The following is a 15,027-nucleotide window of genomic DNA, read 5'->3' on the forward strand; positions in this document are numbered from 1 at the left end:
CCAAAAATAGCTTTATCATGTATAATGAGATGTCTCTATTCAGACCAGGTCTCTCCATGGTTTTAAGTTTGGTAATAAGTTGTAATTCAGCAACAGGCAGTAGTAGCTCTTCCTCCTCCTCACCGCTGCTCTGGGGATTTGCCAGAATAGAAGGTAGGTCAACAAACAGGTTGCAGTTGTGGAAAAGAGGTTCAGGAGCCTCTTGTCAGAGGCCTTTGCCCATGCCGAATCATACCAACCCTTGATGCAGACCCTGGCAGGCATAACTGTGTCCCAAGGGGTAAAATATGACAGTACCTGGTTTTTACTAGGTACTGTCTTTAGAAAGAGTAGCTCACCTTTTTAATCATTACTGAATAGATGCTGCCTCGGAAACAAATGCTGCGTTGATCTTCAAACCTGAACTGAGCATCAAGATGACTATGAATCACATGACCAGCCAACTCAAAACTTGAAATCAATGAATAAAAAGATAAACATGTTCCCAGATGATGATTGCTTTCTCAGAAGGCTTGTGCCTCACTATGATGACGCTGGAGCTATCACACATTCAGGTCATTCCAATGAAATATCTGATAACACAGTGTAGGATATGGACATGCTGTGCTTGCAATCGAGTGGACGGCGGGTTATTTACCCACAAGCCTTTTCTTCTTAGTAGGTGCTGGAAAGTGGTTGGGTTTTTAATTATCATTCAGAAATAAGCAGCAGCAAAGATAGCACATTGGGGGGCTTTACCAAAAACACATGTTTGGGACATATAACACTAAACTGATTTTGACACCCATCCTTCGAACTGGATTATATCTGCTGATCTTCCAGTGTGGGCCACAGGTGTTTCGGAAGGTAGCGAAGGAGAAAGTGTGAAGTCTTCTAAGTGAGCAGGCATGTTTGGAAAATCTTGCCGATCTCAGAGCATTTCTAGGTTTGTTTGTTTTTTGTTCTTACACCTCTCGTTGAATCCATCTACCCCTTCTTAATGTGCTTTTGAATTATTGGCGGGTCCACTAACAGCCTTTTTCTCAGACGTGAGTCATTCACATCAAATTACGTTTCTCGCAGCTCTTCTAGTTACATTCTCTAGGGAACACCCCTCAGCTCTTAATATAGGCTCCTGCTGGCTTCCGTGTTGTTGTTTAAAGGTCAAGCAATTTTTTTCCAGAATTTTTTCCCCACTTTGGTGTATAGTTCTGAACAACAGTAATCAAGTATAACTGTGTTGAGGTGTAGCAAAAACCTGTTTACGCCTCACAGGTTCTCTTTGCCTGTATCGTGTGACTGACGTTTCTGAGTAATGTTTCTCTTTAACCAGGTCTTTGGTTTTATTTTATGGCTTTTAAAAATGTGTTCGTGAGAGAGGGGTTATTGGTTTCTTTTTGTTTTATTATGTATTTCATGTCCTCCATTTTGTATTTTTATGCTGTGAACTGCCCTATGACCTTCATATGAAAGGCAGTATACAAATTTAATAATTTAATAATTTAATTATTCATTAAAGCAACAGTGCCAGTTAAAGAGTTTTGGGTAGGCTTCCTGTTTTATTAATTGCTGGTCTCTCAGTAACTTGTTTATGGGTGACTTTAATTGTGTTTATGAAATTTACTGTGTTTCTGAACTGGCTACCCCACTAAGAAGTCAGCTGAGCAGAGATGATTTATCGGGAAGAAATTAGATTCAATTTGCCTGATTTGCACTTTCAGAAGCAATCAGCCCTCCTTAGAAATTCATCCTTCCCCATTTTTTTGCAGTTCTCCCACCAAGTTGTATGAACAAAAATGCACATATGGCTGCAAAATGTGCATAAAAATGCACAGATTGGCAAAAATGAAACAAAATCGCAGTGTATTAGGGGAGTGGCTTTGAGAAAAATGTGCATACAGTAATAGGCAAGCCTGCATTCAAAAATGTGCATCTTGGAAGAAATTTGCACTAAAATGCTGATGGATTTTCATAAATAATTACATTTTTAAAAATTCACAAAGTGATGTGGAAATGTGGTAAACAGAACTTAGTATTTGAAAAAGGAGAAACTGAAATTGACATATTGGCCCATGCCTAGTGGAGACCGGGAAGAATGTTTTCTTAGCTCAGAGAGGCTTATATGAAGCTTGTGCTTAAATCTTTCCAGTGCAGTGCAAAGGCCTATCCATTCTATCTTCCCAGCTCCAGTTTTTAGGCTTCATTCCATTGTTGATTTTACTTTTCTTTGTTTCTTTTACTGATTGCTGTTCTTAAATCATTGTTTTAACAGCCGTTAAACCACATTTACTTAACTGACAGTCACCATGGGAATAGCAACACTTAGTTTTCTTTTGGGGTTTATTTTTTAGAGTTTTAATTCCATCTGGCTGTCTGCTGGCTTTGTTATTTCTTGCCCCACTTTTTTTGGTAAGATTCTGAATTGTGTTTGCTTCGTAGCCGCTATGGATATCTCCATTTGGGGATAAACCTTACTACAAATAAATGGAGGGCAGTCTATAAATATTTTAAATAAAATACTTCAAAGAAATTCAATTCTTCAGTGAAAGTGTATTCTTGTCTGGCACCATTCTTCTGTACTTCGTTCAGCCTTGTATTTTAGCCCTAGGCTGGTAGCCCTAGGCAAAAATAAATTGCATGCAGGTGAGTGAATGGGTTGCTAGATGAGAGATGAAGCACTCTGTCCCTCCCAACATGCAGTGAAGAAATATAGCGGGTTGCTAACTGCGGGATGGAATTCTCCCTGCTCTTCTGCCAGCTCCCAGCAGGCTGATTTGTTCATTTATTTGCAGGCAATGCAGGTGGCACTGTGGGTTAAACCACAGAGCCTAGGGCTTGCCGATCAGAAGGTCGGCAGTTCAAATCCCTGTGGCGGGCTGAGCTCCCGTTGCTTGGTCCCTGCTCCTGCCAACCTAGCAGTTCGAAAGCATGTCAAAGTGCAAGTAGATAAATAGGTACCGCTCCAGCGGGAAGGTAAACGGCATTTCCGTGCACTGCTCTGGTTCGCCAGAAGTAGCTTCGTCATGCTGGCCACATGACCTGGAAGCTGTACGCCGGCTCCCTCGGCCAATAAAGCGAGATGAGCGCTGCAACCCCAGAGTCAGTCACGACTGGACCTAATGGTCAGGGGTCCCTTTACCTTTACCTTTTCTGGATTTTGTTGTTCGGATGCATCCTTACATTAGTTATACAGTTGTACCTTGGAAGTTGAATGGAATCCATTCTGGAAGTCAGTTCGTCTTCCAAAAATAGTTTGCAAACCAGAACAGCCACTTCCGGGTTTGCGGCGTTCGTAAGCCAAAACGTCCGAGAACTAAGCTGTAGGGCTGTAGCCATTAGGAAGTTGATACACAATGGCAGATGACCAAATTCCAGAAAACACACACACACACTGGCAGAAGTTCGCAACATTGTTAGTTTCTCATTTTAGGAATTCTGACTGCAGGGAAAACTCTTATCTTTCTAATCAACAGAAATCTTTTTATTTCAGAAAAGAATAATCTGTGGGTTAGAAAATATTGAGATCGAAGCCATGGAAATATAATGGCTGAAGACAATGGTGTGTTAACATGTGGTGCTATCATAAAACACTTCTGCGTTATTGCTAGCTTTGCAAATAAAATGCTGTGCAGATCGATAAAGGCAAACCATTTTATGACATTAAAATGAGTTATACTAGATCTAGGTCACTGCATTTTATTTTGTTCAATAAGATCAGCAATGAAACATACATAAGTCAGATTAAAGTGAGCAAAGTTAGTGAAGCCAGAAAAAAAGATCTGTGAGAGGGAAAGATGAAGGTTCACACCACATTTTTATGAATGTGGGGTTCAATCCAGCTTCATCTTCCACCTGCAAGAAGGACCAGTAGCTCAGGTTGCCAAAATTTGAAAGCTATTGTGGCTAAAATTATATTATTGTTGTTGTTAAGATTTATATACCACCCTTCATCAAAAGATCTCATGGTGGTTCACAAAACAAAAATACAAGAAAAAGCACAAATAAATAGTTAAAACAGAAACAACAAAACATTATCCCCCCAACAGCAAACCCAACAGAATTGATTTCCTAATAGTCATGCATAGGGTTACAGAGTGAGTTTTCTTGAATTTGGTGAATTAAGTCAACATTTTAAAAGTAATTCTGGTTCAAGGAAGATGCAACCTTGTCAGTGGAGCTTTTTGCAGGCTGCCACTGGCGGAGATACAAGTAGATGCACTTCCACCTTCCCACTCATTGGACAAAACAAATGGGGAGTTTTGTGTGAGTGGAATGATCACTCTGTGGGTGGAGGCCAGTGAAGACCATCAGGGCTGGGTGGAGGACACTTCCACCCCACAAAACAAACAAAGAAAGGGAGTTTGGATTGCAACCTAGATTATTATTATTATTTTAGAGGAATGATAAACTCAGCTTGGGGAAGGGCCATAGATCAGTGACAGAGCACATGTTTTTACATGTCAAAGGTTCCTGGTTCAATCCCTGGCAGGTAGGACTGGGAATTACTGCTGTTTGAAACCCTGGAAAGCCAATGCAGATCTGTATAGATGAGTGTGCTTGAATTCTGGGTCATCCGTTGCTGAAGTACAACTCGCATCATTTCTGGCCATGGAAAATCTGGCTCTGGATGATGGGAGTTGTAGTCCAACAATATCTGGCAGCCCAAGGTTGAAGAACACTGGTGCAGACAACACTGTGCTACATGGACCTGTTGGTCTGCCTCAGTATAAGGCAACTTCCTATGTTCAAATCCCTGGTTAGCTATGAAGCTCAGTGGATTTCTGAGGAAAACACATTTCCTTCTCATCCTAACCTACGTACATCACACTGCTCTGGCCCCTTTGGAGGAAAGGCAGAATAAAAATTCAGCTGTTGGCAGTTGTGGCTAAACAATATTCAACACAATGTCTTCCAGATGTTTCTGAACTACTACAACTTCCATCAACTGTATGTTCAATAACATCTGAAAGGGACCATCCCTGCAATATTGTGATTTAGCTGGATGGTTCATTTCTCGACCTTGTGAAGTAGAGAAGAGGGCTTGAGTAGGAGGAAGAGGAGACTTTAAGATTCCCATTCTTGGAAAACATTTCCATAAATAATGACAGTCTTCAGCTTGGCTTTAATCTATTTGTGGTGCCTCTGAAGCTATTGAGACAGAAGAACAGAAGTACTCACACCACCATTCAGATTTAGGAATAATAGGTGTTTTTAAATCTGTTTAGCTAATTCAAAAAAATAAGCATTCTGGAACGAAGAGGAGTGTTGTAAATTGTTTGGTTCCAAAGATCACATTGCGTAAGCGAAATACATTTGTCCACACACAGAGGGGATCACTAATTCCCTTCCCCATCTGCAACCCCTGAAAACTGGCTCCACTTTGGGATATGATCTGGAGAAGTTGGAGGGGGATGCAGATGAGGGGGAAATTGGCAGCTACCTTGCACAAGAGGAAGGGCCTTAGATTTGCACAGCGGGGTCTTTGGATCCAAGCCAGCCTATGCTTTGTTTCTTTGACTTACTTGGCAAAGGGTCTCTCATAAATAAGGTTGTTTTGGTTTGCAGAATAGAAGGTAGGAGACAACAAGAAGAATGCTTTGCAAACTTTATGCCACAGCTGGAGTCAGATTTTTTCTCCCCTTGTACAAATAAATAAGGAGAATTGGAAGTTTTACAAGACACGTGGAACAATACACAGTGGTTGTCATCTGGATAGACTGAACCTTTCTGGTTTTTAGCAGTTCTCAAAACAAAGAGGGATTTGGGGACTTTATGGGTCTGTGGGACACATGTTTGTGACAGCCGCTTCCAGATGGGTGGCTCCAAGCTCTTATAAAATACTGTTCTTCTGTAAGATGCAGAATTGCAAGTGACTTTCAACACTTTCAGAGATATTACACTTTTTCTGAATGTTAATCCCACTACGTTGATACTAGTGAATGTGATGTAGCTGCTGTGTCAAGGGAAAGGGAAGGTCTAGTTCACCTAAGAGACCTTTGGGACGAGGAATTCCAGGTGATCCTTCAAACTAAAAATCTGTAATTTATTTAGCACTACACATGCTTACTAATGTGAGTGCAGGTGCCCATTAGTGTCTATGAAATGTGAGTACCCAGAGTACTGAACTTTTCTTTTGGATTGAAAGTGCTTCAGTAGGGAAGTGGCAACACATTGCCAAAATGGTGGTGACCATAATTTTTTGTTTTTTGTTTTTGTGTTTTTAAAGTGTTATGGTGCTGTAACACTCTTTTACTTAAAGAACATCTGTAATATTCATTAGTATCAAAAGGGAAGATTGGGGACACTTAAATTCCCAGGATGTTTATTTTCTGCCATAAACCAAATTCCAAACTTATGCTGCTGTCCTGTAGACAAATACATACAGACTGATATATATCTATAGACTTAAATGTTGTTATTTAAAATATAGTATTCATGTTGTTAAACATATGGTTTTTCCATCAAAGCTCTATACTACATAGGAAGCCACAAGTCATCATTAGCTATGCATAACAAAAATGATTCTGAATTAGGTGTGATGCTAAGAGTTTAGAAAACAAAGCTCATTTGAATGGTGCACATTCTCATCAGCTGGTAGACTGTTTCAAAGCCCATCTGCAACTTTGCACAGTCATTTTCAGAAACAAAAATAAACTGATATAGTGCATGTACCCCCCCCTTTAATTTGGTTAAAATTAGCAAAATTTGAATTTATAATTATCAGTTTTCACTGAGTAGTGCCAAGGCTCAATGTGATGAACAATGTGCTAATTATTTGTTTAAGCATCCTTCCTTTTTTTAAAAAAAAGTGTGTTTAATAAGGGCAAAAAGAAAGCTTTAAAATTTCTATTTCGTTTTGCCGATTGTCAGTCTTCCTGTGCTGTGAGCTGCAGAATGGGACACAGCTATACCACATATCCCATAATCAGAGAGCTGCCAGTCCTTCCTGAACCTCAAGAAATCTATTGTCATTATCATAATGGCATTATGTACCATCCATAGTTCAAAAGGCCTACCAAAGCTGATGTGAATTTAAGCCCAGATCATATATTTATAAGAGGAAGGCATTCATATCAGCAAAAGCTTCCTGCATGAGGCAGTAATTTGATCATGAAGGAACTATAGCTCAATGGTACACCATCTACTTTTGCACTCAGAAGATCCAAGTTCAGTCTCCAACATCTCCTAGTATGACCAGCAGACCACCCTGCCTAAAACCGCAAATAACCACTGCCAATCAGTGTAGACAGTTGGGCTACTTAGCATAATAGTTTGCTATGTTCTTACAAGTTTGCAGCAGTCCCCACTCTTTGTTTCATATCAAAGTTACAGAAAGATCATCATAAATAATTGACTAAAGGTAAAGGTAAAGGGACCCCTGACCATTAGGTCCAGTCGTGGCAGACTCTAGGTTTGCGGCGCTTATCTCGCTTTATTGGCCAAGGGAGCCGGCGTACAGCTTCCAGGTCATGTGGCCAGCATGACTAAGCCGCTTCTGGCGAACCAGAACAGCACACGGAAACGCTGTTTACCTTCCCGCCGGAGCAGTACCTATTTATCTACTTGCACTTTGACGTGCTTTCAAACTGCTAGGTTGGCAGGAGCAAGGACTGAGCAACGGGAACTCACTCTGTCGTGGGGATTGGAACCGCCAACCTTCTGATCGGCAAGTCCTAGGCTCTGTGGTTTAACCCACAGCACCACCTGCGTCCCTCTAAATAACTGACTACTCCTCTCTCAATTAATTCAGATTAAGTGCATAATTTGCTTTGCCAACAGCATGAGGTTTATAGAACACAATCAAGTGCTAGAGGACCCACAAAGAGATATTGTGATAATGTCCTCCCGGGACTGTGGCTGTAAGGCGCTGCCCGGGATGTGAGTCACAGTGTGAGCCGACAGCCGGGAAATAGGCCGCAGTCCTCTCACAATTTTACAAAACGTACGTTTGTAGACCCAAACGTCCATACCAAGAAACTGAGTGCCCTTGCCAAGTTTTTGAAAGGGCAGTGCCATAAGCTGATTCATTGGTCACAGCATGTCAGTAGAGGAGGTTCAGAGAAACGTGAGAGGAACAGAAGGTGAAAAACTAAAGGTTGAATAAAAAGGTAGGAAGCAGAAGTACAAGAAAATCCTGAAAAGTAAAGTCTGGCTGGCAAGACTCCAGTTGGACATTCTAGATCAAAAGTTCCATGTAATATGACCATGTAACAATGGGATTTTATACTCAACCTTGCAGCATTTCACTGGAGCCACCAGTGACGTTAATACGTCATTTCTGTTCTTTTCACTGACATATCTATCCCTTCCTGCCCACAGGACTAGGAGGAGTAAAATAAACAATAGCTCATAAAGCAGTTTTAATAGGCAGAGTGTTTCATAGTCAATCTTACTTCACATAATAATTCTGTAAGGTCACTGTTCCTCAGCTTTGCCAAGATCATGCCCGGTCTATGACTTGGCATGTATTTTAATTAGTGTGGAGTGTGGAGCTCACATTACCTCATATGTAAGCACATGACCTGGTGCTTAATGAAGGGAATCTGCAGTACATGAAATCTGCACATAGGGCAATCACTAATGGGAACTCACTTTCCCTGTCTCAAATACAGACCCTCCAGAGGCCACGTGGACATGATGGCTGGCGCTGATGGGAATTGGAGTACAAAAACCTATCTAGAGACAGAAGTTCCCCCACGCTTCTCTAAAGCCTGCTGTATTACTAAAAAAAAAAGTGTGCTTGGTATAATTTGTGAAAATAATTTGTGAAAACAACCTTAGGAGAGATATGCATTTACTGTGGCAAAGGTACCTTAGAGACATTGTAATACGTTCACTAAACTTGCTGGAGGAGGATACAGAATTGAGAGGAGCCTATGAATGCGTGTAGTTTGAGATGTATCTTGGTGTGTATGGTGTTCAGCACTTGGCATGCAAAAATATTCACATATAACATGTCTTTTATATTGTGCTGGGAATTTTTGAACCTTGAATATATTTGTTTCAAAATTAAGGAAATACATATATAAAGAAAACAATGTTTCTTATCACATGTGCGCATACCCATATTAGAAAAATGGTTCAATGAAACAAACATAAGCCAAAAAAGCAAGAATTTATAATTACACAGATGTGATATTGTCTTCAGAGTCTTTCTCCCCCAAGTTAACACTGCCTGTAATGGTAGATTCTTCATGAGCTGCAGCGTTGTCCTGTATTTTTTTTGAACAATGTGGTATTTGACCACAAAAGTACATATAAATCCATGGATTAACACAGCTGTTAAGATTCCCTAGGAGCATAAGAATGGCTATTACTGGACCTGAAAAGAAAAGAATTTATAAGTCATTCAGAGAAGACAAAGGGATATGTTGCAAGTTTCTCTGTGGGGCATACCAGGAGAGGCGGTCCCGTAGGTACGAGGGTCCTAGGCCGTATAGGGCTTTAAAGGTTAAAACCAGCACCTTAAACCTGATCCTGTACTCCACCGGGAGCCAACATCTCTCTCTCTCTCTTAATGAAAAACTGATTTTTATACCCTGAACAGATGTTTATGCCCTGAAGAGTAAGCTCACTCTCAATAAAATAACATTAATAAAAGATATACATAAGAATTTTTTGATCCCATTGATCTTCAACCAATTAACTTACTATAGATTTGTTTGGGAGTGGGTGAAAATTTTCCAAATGTCTTTAGAAACGTTTTGTCACAGTTTCAAAATCCAGTCTATATTTCTCTAGAATCAGATTATTGTTCAATTCAACGTAGTGTTTCTCGTGCACTATAGACTATTTGTAAGAGTAACAGGAAATGTCTCGTTCAGTTTGCCCTAAGAGATGATCTTCGTAGACAGCTGGATCGAGGTGGGTCGGGGCTGCTGATTCTTCTAGATCTGTCAGCAGCTTTTGACATGGTCGATCACGAACTTCTGGACCACCGCCTTGCCGACGTGGGGATCCAGGGCACAGCCCTTCAATGGCTGCGCTCGTTTCTTTCTGGTCGGGGACAGAGGGTGGCGCTTGGGGGGGAATTGTCATCGCGCCACTCCTTGGTGTGTGGAGTACCTCAGGGTGCAATACTCTCCCCGATGCTTTTCAACATCTTTATGCGCCCCCTCACCCAGCTTGTCCGGAGTTTTGGGCTGGGTTGCCATCGGTATGCTGATGACACCCAACTCTATCTGTTGATGGATGGCCATCCTGACTCGGCCCCAGTCACACTAACCAGATGTTTGGAAGCTGTGGCTGGATGGTTACGTGGGAGCCGGTTGAAGCTAAATCCTTTGAAGACAGAGGTCCTGTGGCTGGGACGGGACGATATGGGATTGGGGGGGGCAACTCCCATCTCTTGCGGGGGCGCAATTAGTGCCAGCATCGTCCGTTAAGAGTTTGGGTGTAATCTTCGACACCTCCCTTTCCATGGAGGCACAGATTGCAGCTACAACAAAGGCGGCATTTTTCCATCTCCGCCAAGCTAAGCAGTTGGCTCCTTACCTCTCTCGCCCTGACCTAGCCACTGTGATCCACGCAACGGTCACCTCCAGACTGGATTATTGTAACTCGCTCTACGTGGGGCTGCCCTTGAGACTGACCCAGAAACTCCAGCGGGTGCAGAATGCTGCAGCGAGACTCCTTACTGGGTCTTCGCTGCGAGATCACATTCACCCAGTGCTATACCAGCTGCACTGGCTCCCGGTGGAGTACAGGATCAGGTTTAAGGTGCTGGTTTTAACCTTTAAAGCCCTATACGGCCTAGGACCCTCGTACCTACGGGACCGCCTCTCCTGGTATGCCCCACAGAGAAACTTATGGTCTTCAAATAAAAACATCTTGAAGGTCCCAGGCCATAGAGAAGTTAGGCTGGCCTCAACTAGAGCCAGGGCTTTTTCGGCCGTGGCTCCGATCTGGTGGAACACTCTGTCACAAGAGACCAGGGCCCTGCGGGACTTGACATCTTTCCACAGGGCCTGCAAGACAGAACTGTTCCACCAGGCCTTTGGCCAGGGCACAGCCTGACTCCCTCCATCGGCAATCTTCGCAGAGCTCTGGCCCAATGGTTGCCAGTGGCTTGAATTAATTAATTTTATAATGAATGATTTTAGAGTGTTGTTTGTACTGTTTTATTGTTGTTAGCCGCCCTGAGCCCGGCTTCGGCTGGGGAGGGCGGGATATAAATAAAATTTATTATTTTTATTATTATTATTATTATTATTATTATTATTATTATTATTATTATTTTGACTTGAGCAAATACTCCAGCTGATCTGCTCCAGTTGTTCATAAATCATAATGGGCATAACATTCAGCGGCCTTTGGGGCGCAAGCATTTCAATATGTTTTGAAGCAAAATTCTACTCATTTAAAAACAATTGATTTCCTGTGTTTGTTCTTTAAATTGGCAAAGAAATGCCATTTGATTTTTTTTTTCTTATTAAGCTGTTTAATATTATGCCCACGTTTAGAACGAATATAAATCCATCCAGATATTTAAAATATAGCAATGTGATTATTGGCTATGTATCGGGCAAGATCATTGGCCTTACCTTCAGTCCTAGGATCACTGGGGAGCCAGGCAGTCCACAGCTGTGCGATGAAAAAAGGTGAGCAACAGAAAATATAAGCCACCACTATCACCACTGTCATCTTTATAGTCTTGATCATAGCCTTCGATGTACAACTTGCATTGTTTCCCTGGCATGGCTGTATTTGCTTCTGATTCGTCACTTCCAATTCATTGCAGCTTTTCAAATGCATATGCATTTGAATTGCTCTGCAGATCCTCACATGACAGACAATGAGGACAGTTGCGGGGAGGAAGAAAAGAGCGATGGAAATCCAAGTCACATACACCTTTGTGCCCCAGGGTTCAATGAAGTCAGCCTGGCAGTCAAAAATGCCTGGGGATACCTCTCTCTTCCGAAAGATAAAGACCTGGGGAACGCTGAAGACCAGAGAAATGAACCAGCTTGTGCAGATCGGAGGATTCCAAAGGGCCGCCTTCTTTGGAAAAGAGGTCATGGGGTGGCACACAGCTTGGTATCTATCCAATGCCATAACCACGATCATATAAGTGGAGGCAAACATGCTCAACAGCTGGAGGTAAGTGATGGTTCTGCACAGTATGTCTGGGCCCATGAAGACATCTGTAATTTTCCAAAAGAGCTGCGGAAGGACTTGGAAGAATGCAACCATCAGGTCTGCAATGCTCAGGTGAAGCAGGAACACATACATCCTAGACAGCTTCATTCTTCTCCTCCATAACACCAGGATGAGGATGATGTTGCCCACAGACGCTGTCGCAAATATTATCCCCAGCACAGCGATTTCTACCAGAGCTAATTGTTCATTTCTCGATTGCCTTTCGGGAAGAGCTGGTGCATTTGTGGAGTTGAGGAAACCGGGAAGGAAAGGAATGCCAGGCTCATAGTCATCTTTGGAAAATGAGAAATTCTTCATAATGCAGAAGAGCTACTTTCAGAGAGGGTCACTTAGGTTGGCAGCCGTGGAAGGCAAGCTATTAAATATACCGCCAGTTGTTTATGTTTCAGTGTGTCTTGGAACATATGGGTTCACGCACCAGTGGACTTGAATTTCAGACTTTCTCTCTCATTGTCCAATAAAAACATCTAAAAACTAAAAAAAAAAAGCAGCTTTACTCTTAACAAGTAGATCTTTATGTAACTTGAGAAACTGCAGTTGTCTTAGCCAGGAGGAAAATCAGAAACACACACATACACTGAAACTTGTTGGCTTATAGAAAGTGAACTACCTATTTGCATTGACATCCCAAAATAAAAGCAGCCAAATTCATGCTTATACATTTGCTTATGGGATATTTGCCTAGTATCTACGTGACAACTGTGTTCTTTAATGTACCGTAATTCTCATCATCATATAATGACAAAGCTTTCTACATATGTACATGGAAAGGAATCAAAAAGGAATGAGAACCCCCAGAACAAAGAAGTAGGCTAAAAACAATATATTCAACAAGGGGACCATATTTTCCCATTAACTTTGTTCTCCCACCACAAAAAAAGAATGCATTCACTATAAAAGATGTCTCCAAAAATAATCCTAGTGCTCCTTTGTGCTTTCCTTGTACAAAATTAAATATCACGATTGGAATGCCTTTGTTCATACAAAATAAATCCATGTCAATATAACCTAGAACTACACATCTGTTCTTGTATTTTTCACATTGAGCAAAAATACAATGGAGGATGCAGATTTAAAAAGTGCAGATAAGATATTCTTTGCCGTTTGAATGACTACAGCTTGTGAAAACTGCCAAGCAGATTTACAACTCTCCAGTCTTCTTCTTTTCTTGGTATGGACTACACTGTTTTATTGTAGAAAAAACTACTGTTGATTTTGCGAAGGGCATGGCTGCTTCATACATTTACATTTTTAAGATGTGCCCATATTAGTTTGCAATGAAAATATGCAATGCATGAATGCAACAAAAATGTGATAGCAAATACACAATTTTGTAGCGGTTCCTCATACCAGTTCTTCCAGAATAGATTCCCAATGAGGGTATACTCGGAAGCAAACACAAGGCTGCCTTGCCGAGTATCGTACAAAGCAGCTCCATGGCAGAGCTAAAATCCTACACCTGTCGCTGTAGTCTCTACAGTATTATCAAACAGAGGTGTGCAATATTTTGATCTACATTCCGACAAATATTCCCTCAATTTCCCCCCTTTGCTCCCCGCCCTACTATCATGAATATCAAATGGTCCACCAGTTTCCACCAGTTTAAGGCATGTTGTGTATCGGCAAACTAACTGGTCAACTATTCTCTCTGTATTCATTAAAAAGGGCTATAGTACTTACTTAGCTTGCAGGTGTTGTTAAGTCTTGATAATCAGTGTCCATAAAGCAAAACGAATCCACAGTATCCTCAAAACAAGCATTCCCCTGCCTGCTTAAAGCTGCATAGCAATAACTGAGTGACTGAGAAATATTTCTCCAGCTTTGATTCTGGAAAAAAGTGGGGGGGACGTCCTTGCATTTGTTATATTGCAAACTCTTATGTACTTCGGCTTCTCTTAAGGTCAACAACTCTTCCACAGTGAACGCTTGGTTTGTATTTAGATGAGGTGTTCAAGAGAAAATACTCCTAGTCACCGGATGTGTGAAATTGCTGCAAGTTCATCAAATCCTTCCCTTTAACATAAACATAGTCTCATGTTTTCCACTTCTCTTTTATAGTGTGCTATATATTAATGTTGTTTGGACTAGAAATGTAAACTGATGTTCCCGAAACAGCGAAAGCCTGGCTTTTACAATGGCAAAAGTGACCGCAAATGGCATGCCATACATTAGTGTTCAGGTTCCTTCTCATTTACAGGAAGTAGGTTACAATCCAATATATTTCCAAATGCTTTTCCGGAACATATAGTTTCGCGGGTGATGCTTGCAGATCTTCACGAAACAAAATCAGAAAGCCACTTACAATTCAGCTATGCATTTCTTCCCCTGCTAACCTGAAAGCACATCCAACACAAGTCTAATGCGCATGACTTACCCCCAATGAACGCTGGGAAATGCAGTTTATGAAGGATGCTGGGAATTATAGTGCTGTGAGAAGGAAACTATAGTTCCCAGGATTCTTTTGAGGTAATCACGTGCTTTAAGTGTGCACTGAGTGTGTATTATAATTGTATGGCATGGATCTGTCCTAAGCCAAACCTCTTCTGAGCCCCCTTAAATGCAGACTGCCAAGATCCTAAATCTATTTTAGATTTCATGCATAACCACGTGCCAAACCACATGCACCATTTCTCATGTTACAGTTACTTATGAATGTGGGCACATGTGAGCCACATCTAAGGATTTTGCGTCCTCAAGGACCACAACTTGAGTAACCAAGATCTTGCTCTCCAGGGTTTCTGCAGCAGGCAGTTTGCCAGTCCACACTGACCAAGACGACATCTGCATCCTTGGCTAAGAGCTCAAGCCGTTCCTGCCAGTTTGATAACTTCTTTGCTGAGATTATTCCAAAATGTGTGGGAAAAAAGGAACAAGTGTGCACCTGCTTCT

The 15,027-nt window shown here is 41.5% G+C and overlaps 1 protein-coding gene across 1 annotated transcript; it reads right to left on the reverse strand.

The window, feature by feature from the left end:
* Window positions 1-9,075: 9,075 nt before the first annotated feature.
* Window positions 9,076-14,741, reverse strand: LOC310658503 (mesotocin receptor-like). Its single transcript, XM_083400476.1, has 3 exons — window positions 13,819-14,741; window positions 11,523-12,612; window positions 9,076-9,301 (listed from the first exon to the last, which is right to left on the reverse strand). The coding sequence occupies exons 2-3, from the start codon at window positions 12,433-12,435 to the stop codon at window positions 9,102-9,104; spliced, it is 1,113 nt and encodes a 370-aa protein (XP_083256602.1). The 5' UTR covers window positions 12,436-12,612; window positions 13,819-14,741; the 3' UTR covers window positions 9,076-9,101.
* Window positions 14,742-15,027: the final 286 nt, after the last annotated feature.

The sequence above is a fragment of the Podarcis tiliguerta genome (assembly GCF_965153285.1).
Source record: "Podarcis tiliguerta genome assembly, chromosome: 10".
NCBI lineage: Eukaryota > Metazoa > Chordata > Lepidosauria > Squamata > Lacertidae > Podarcis > Podarcis tiliguerta.

Excerpts from the sequence above, each read along its gene's own strand:
- LOC310658503 (XM_083400476.1), bottom strand. The coding sequence starts at position 12,435 with ATGAAGAATTTCTCATTTTCCAAAGATGACTATGAGCCTGGCATTCCT. Across the intron at positions 9,302-11,522 it reads CAGTGATCCTAGGACTGAAG|GTCCAGTAATAGCCATTCTT; the intron begins GTAAGGCCAATG and ends TTTTCTTTTCAG.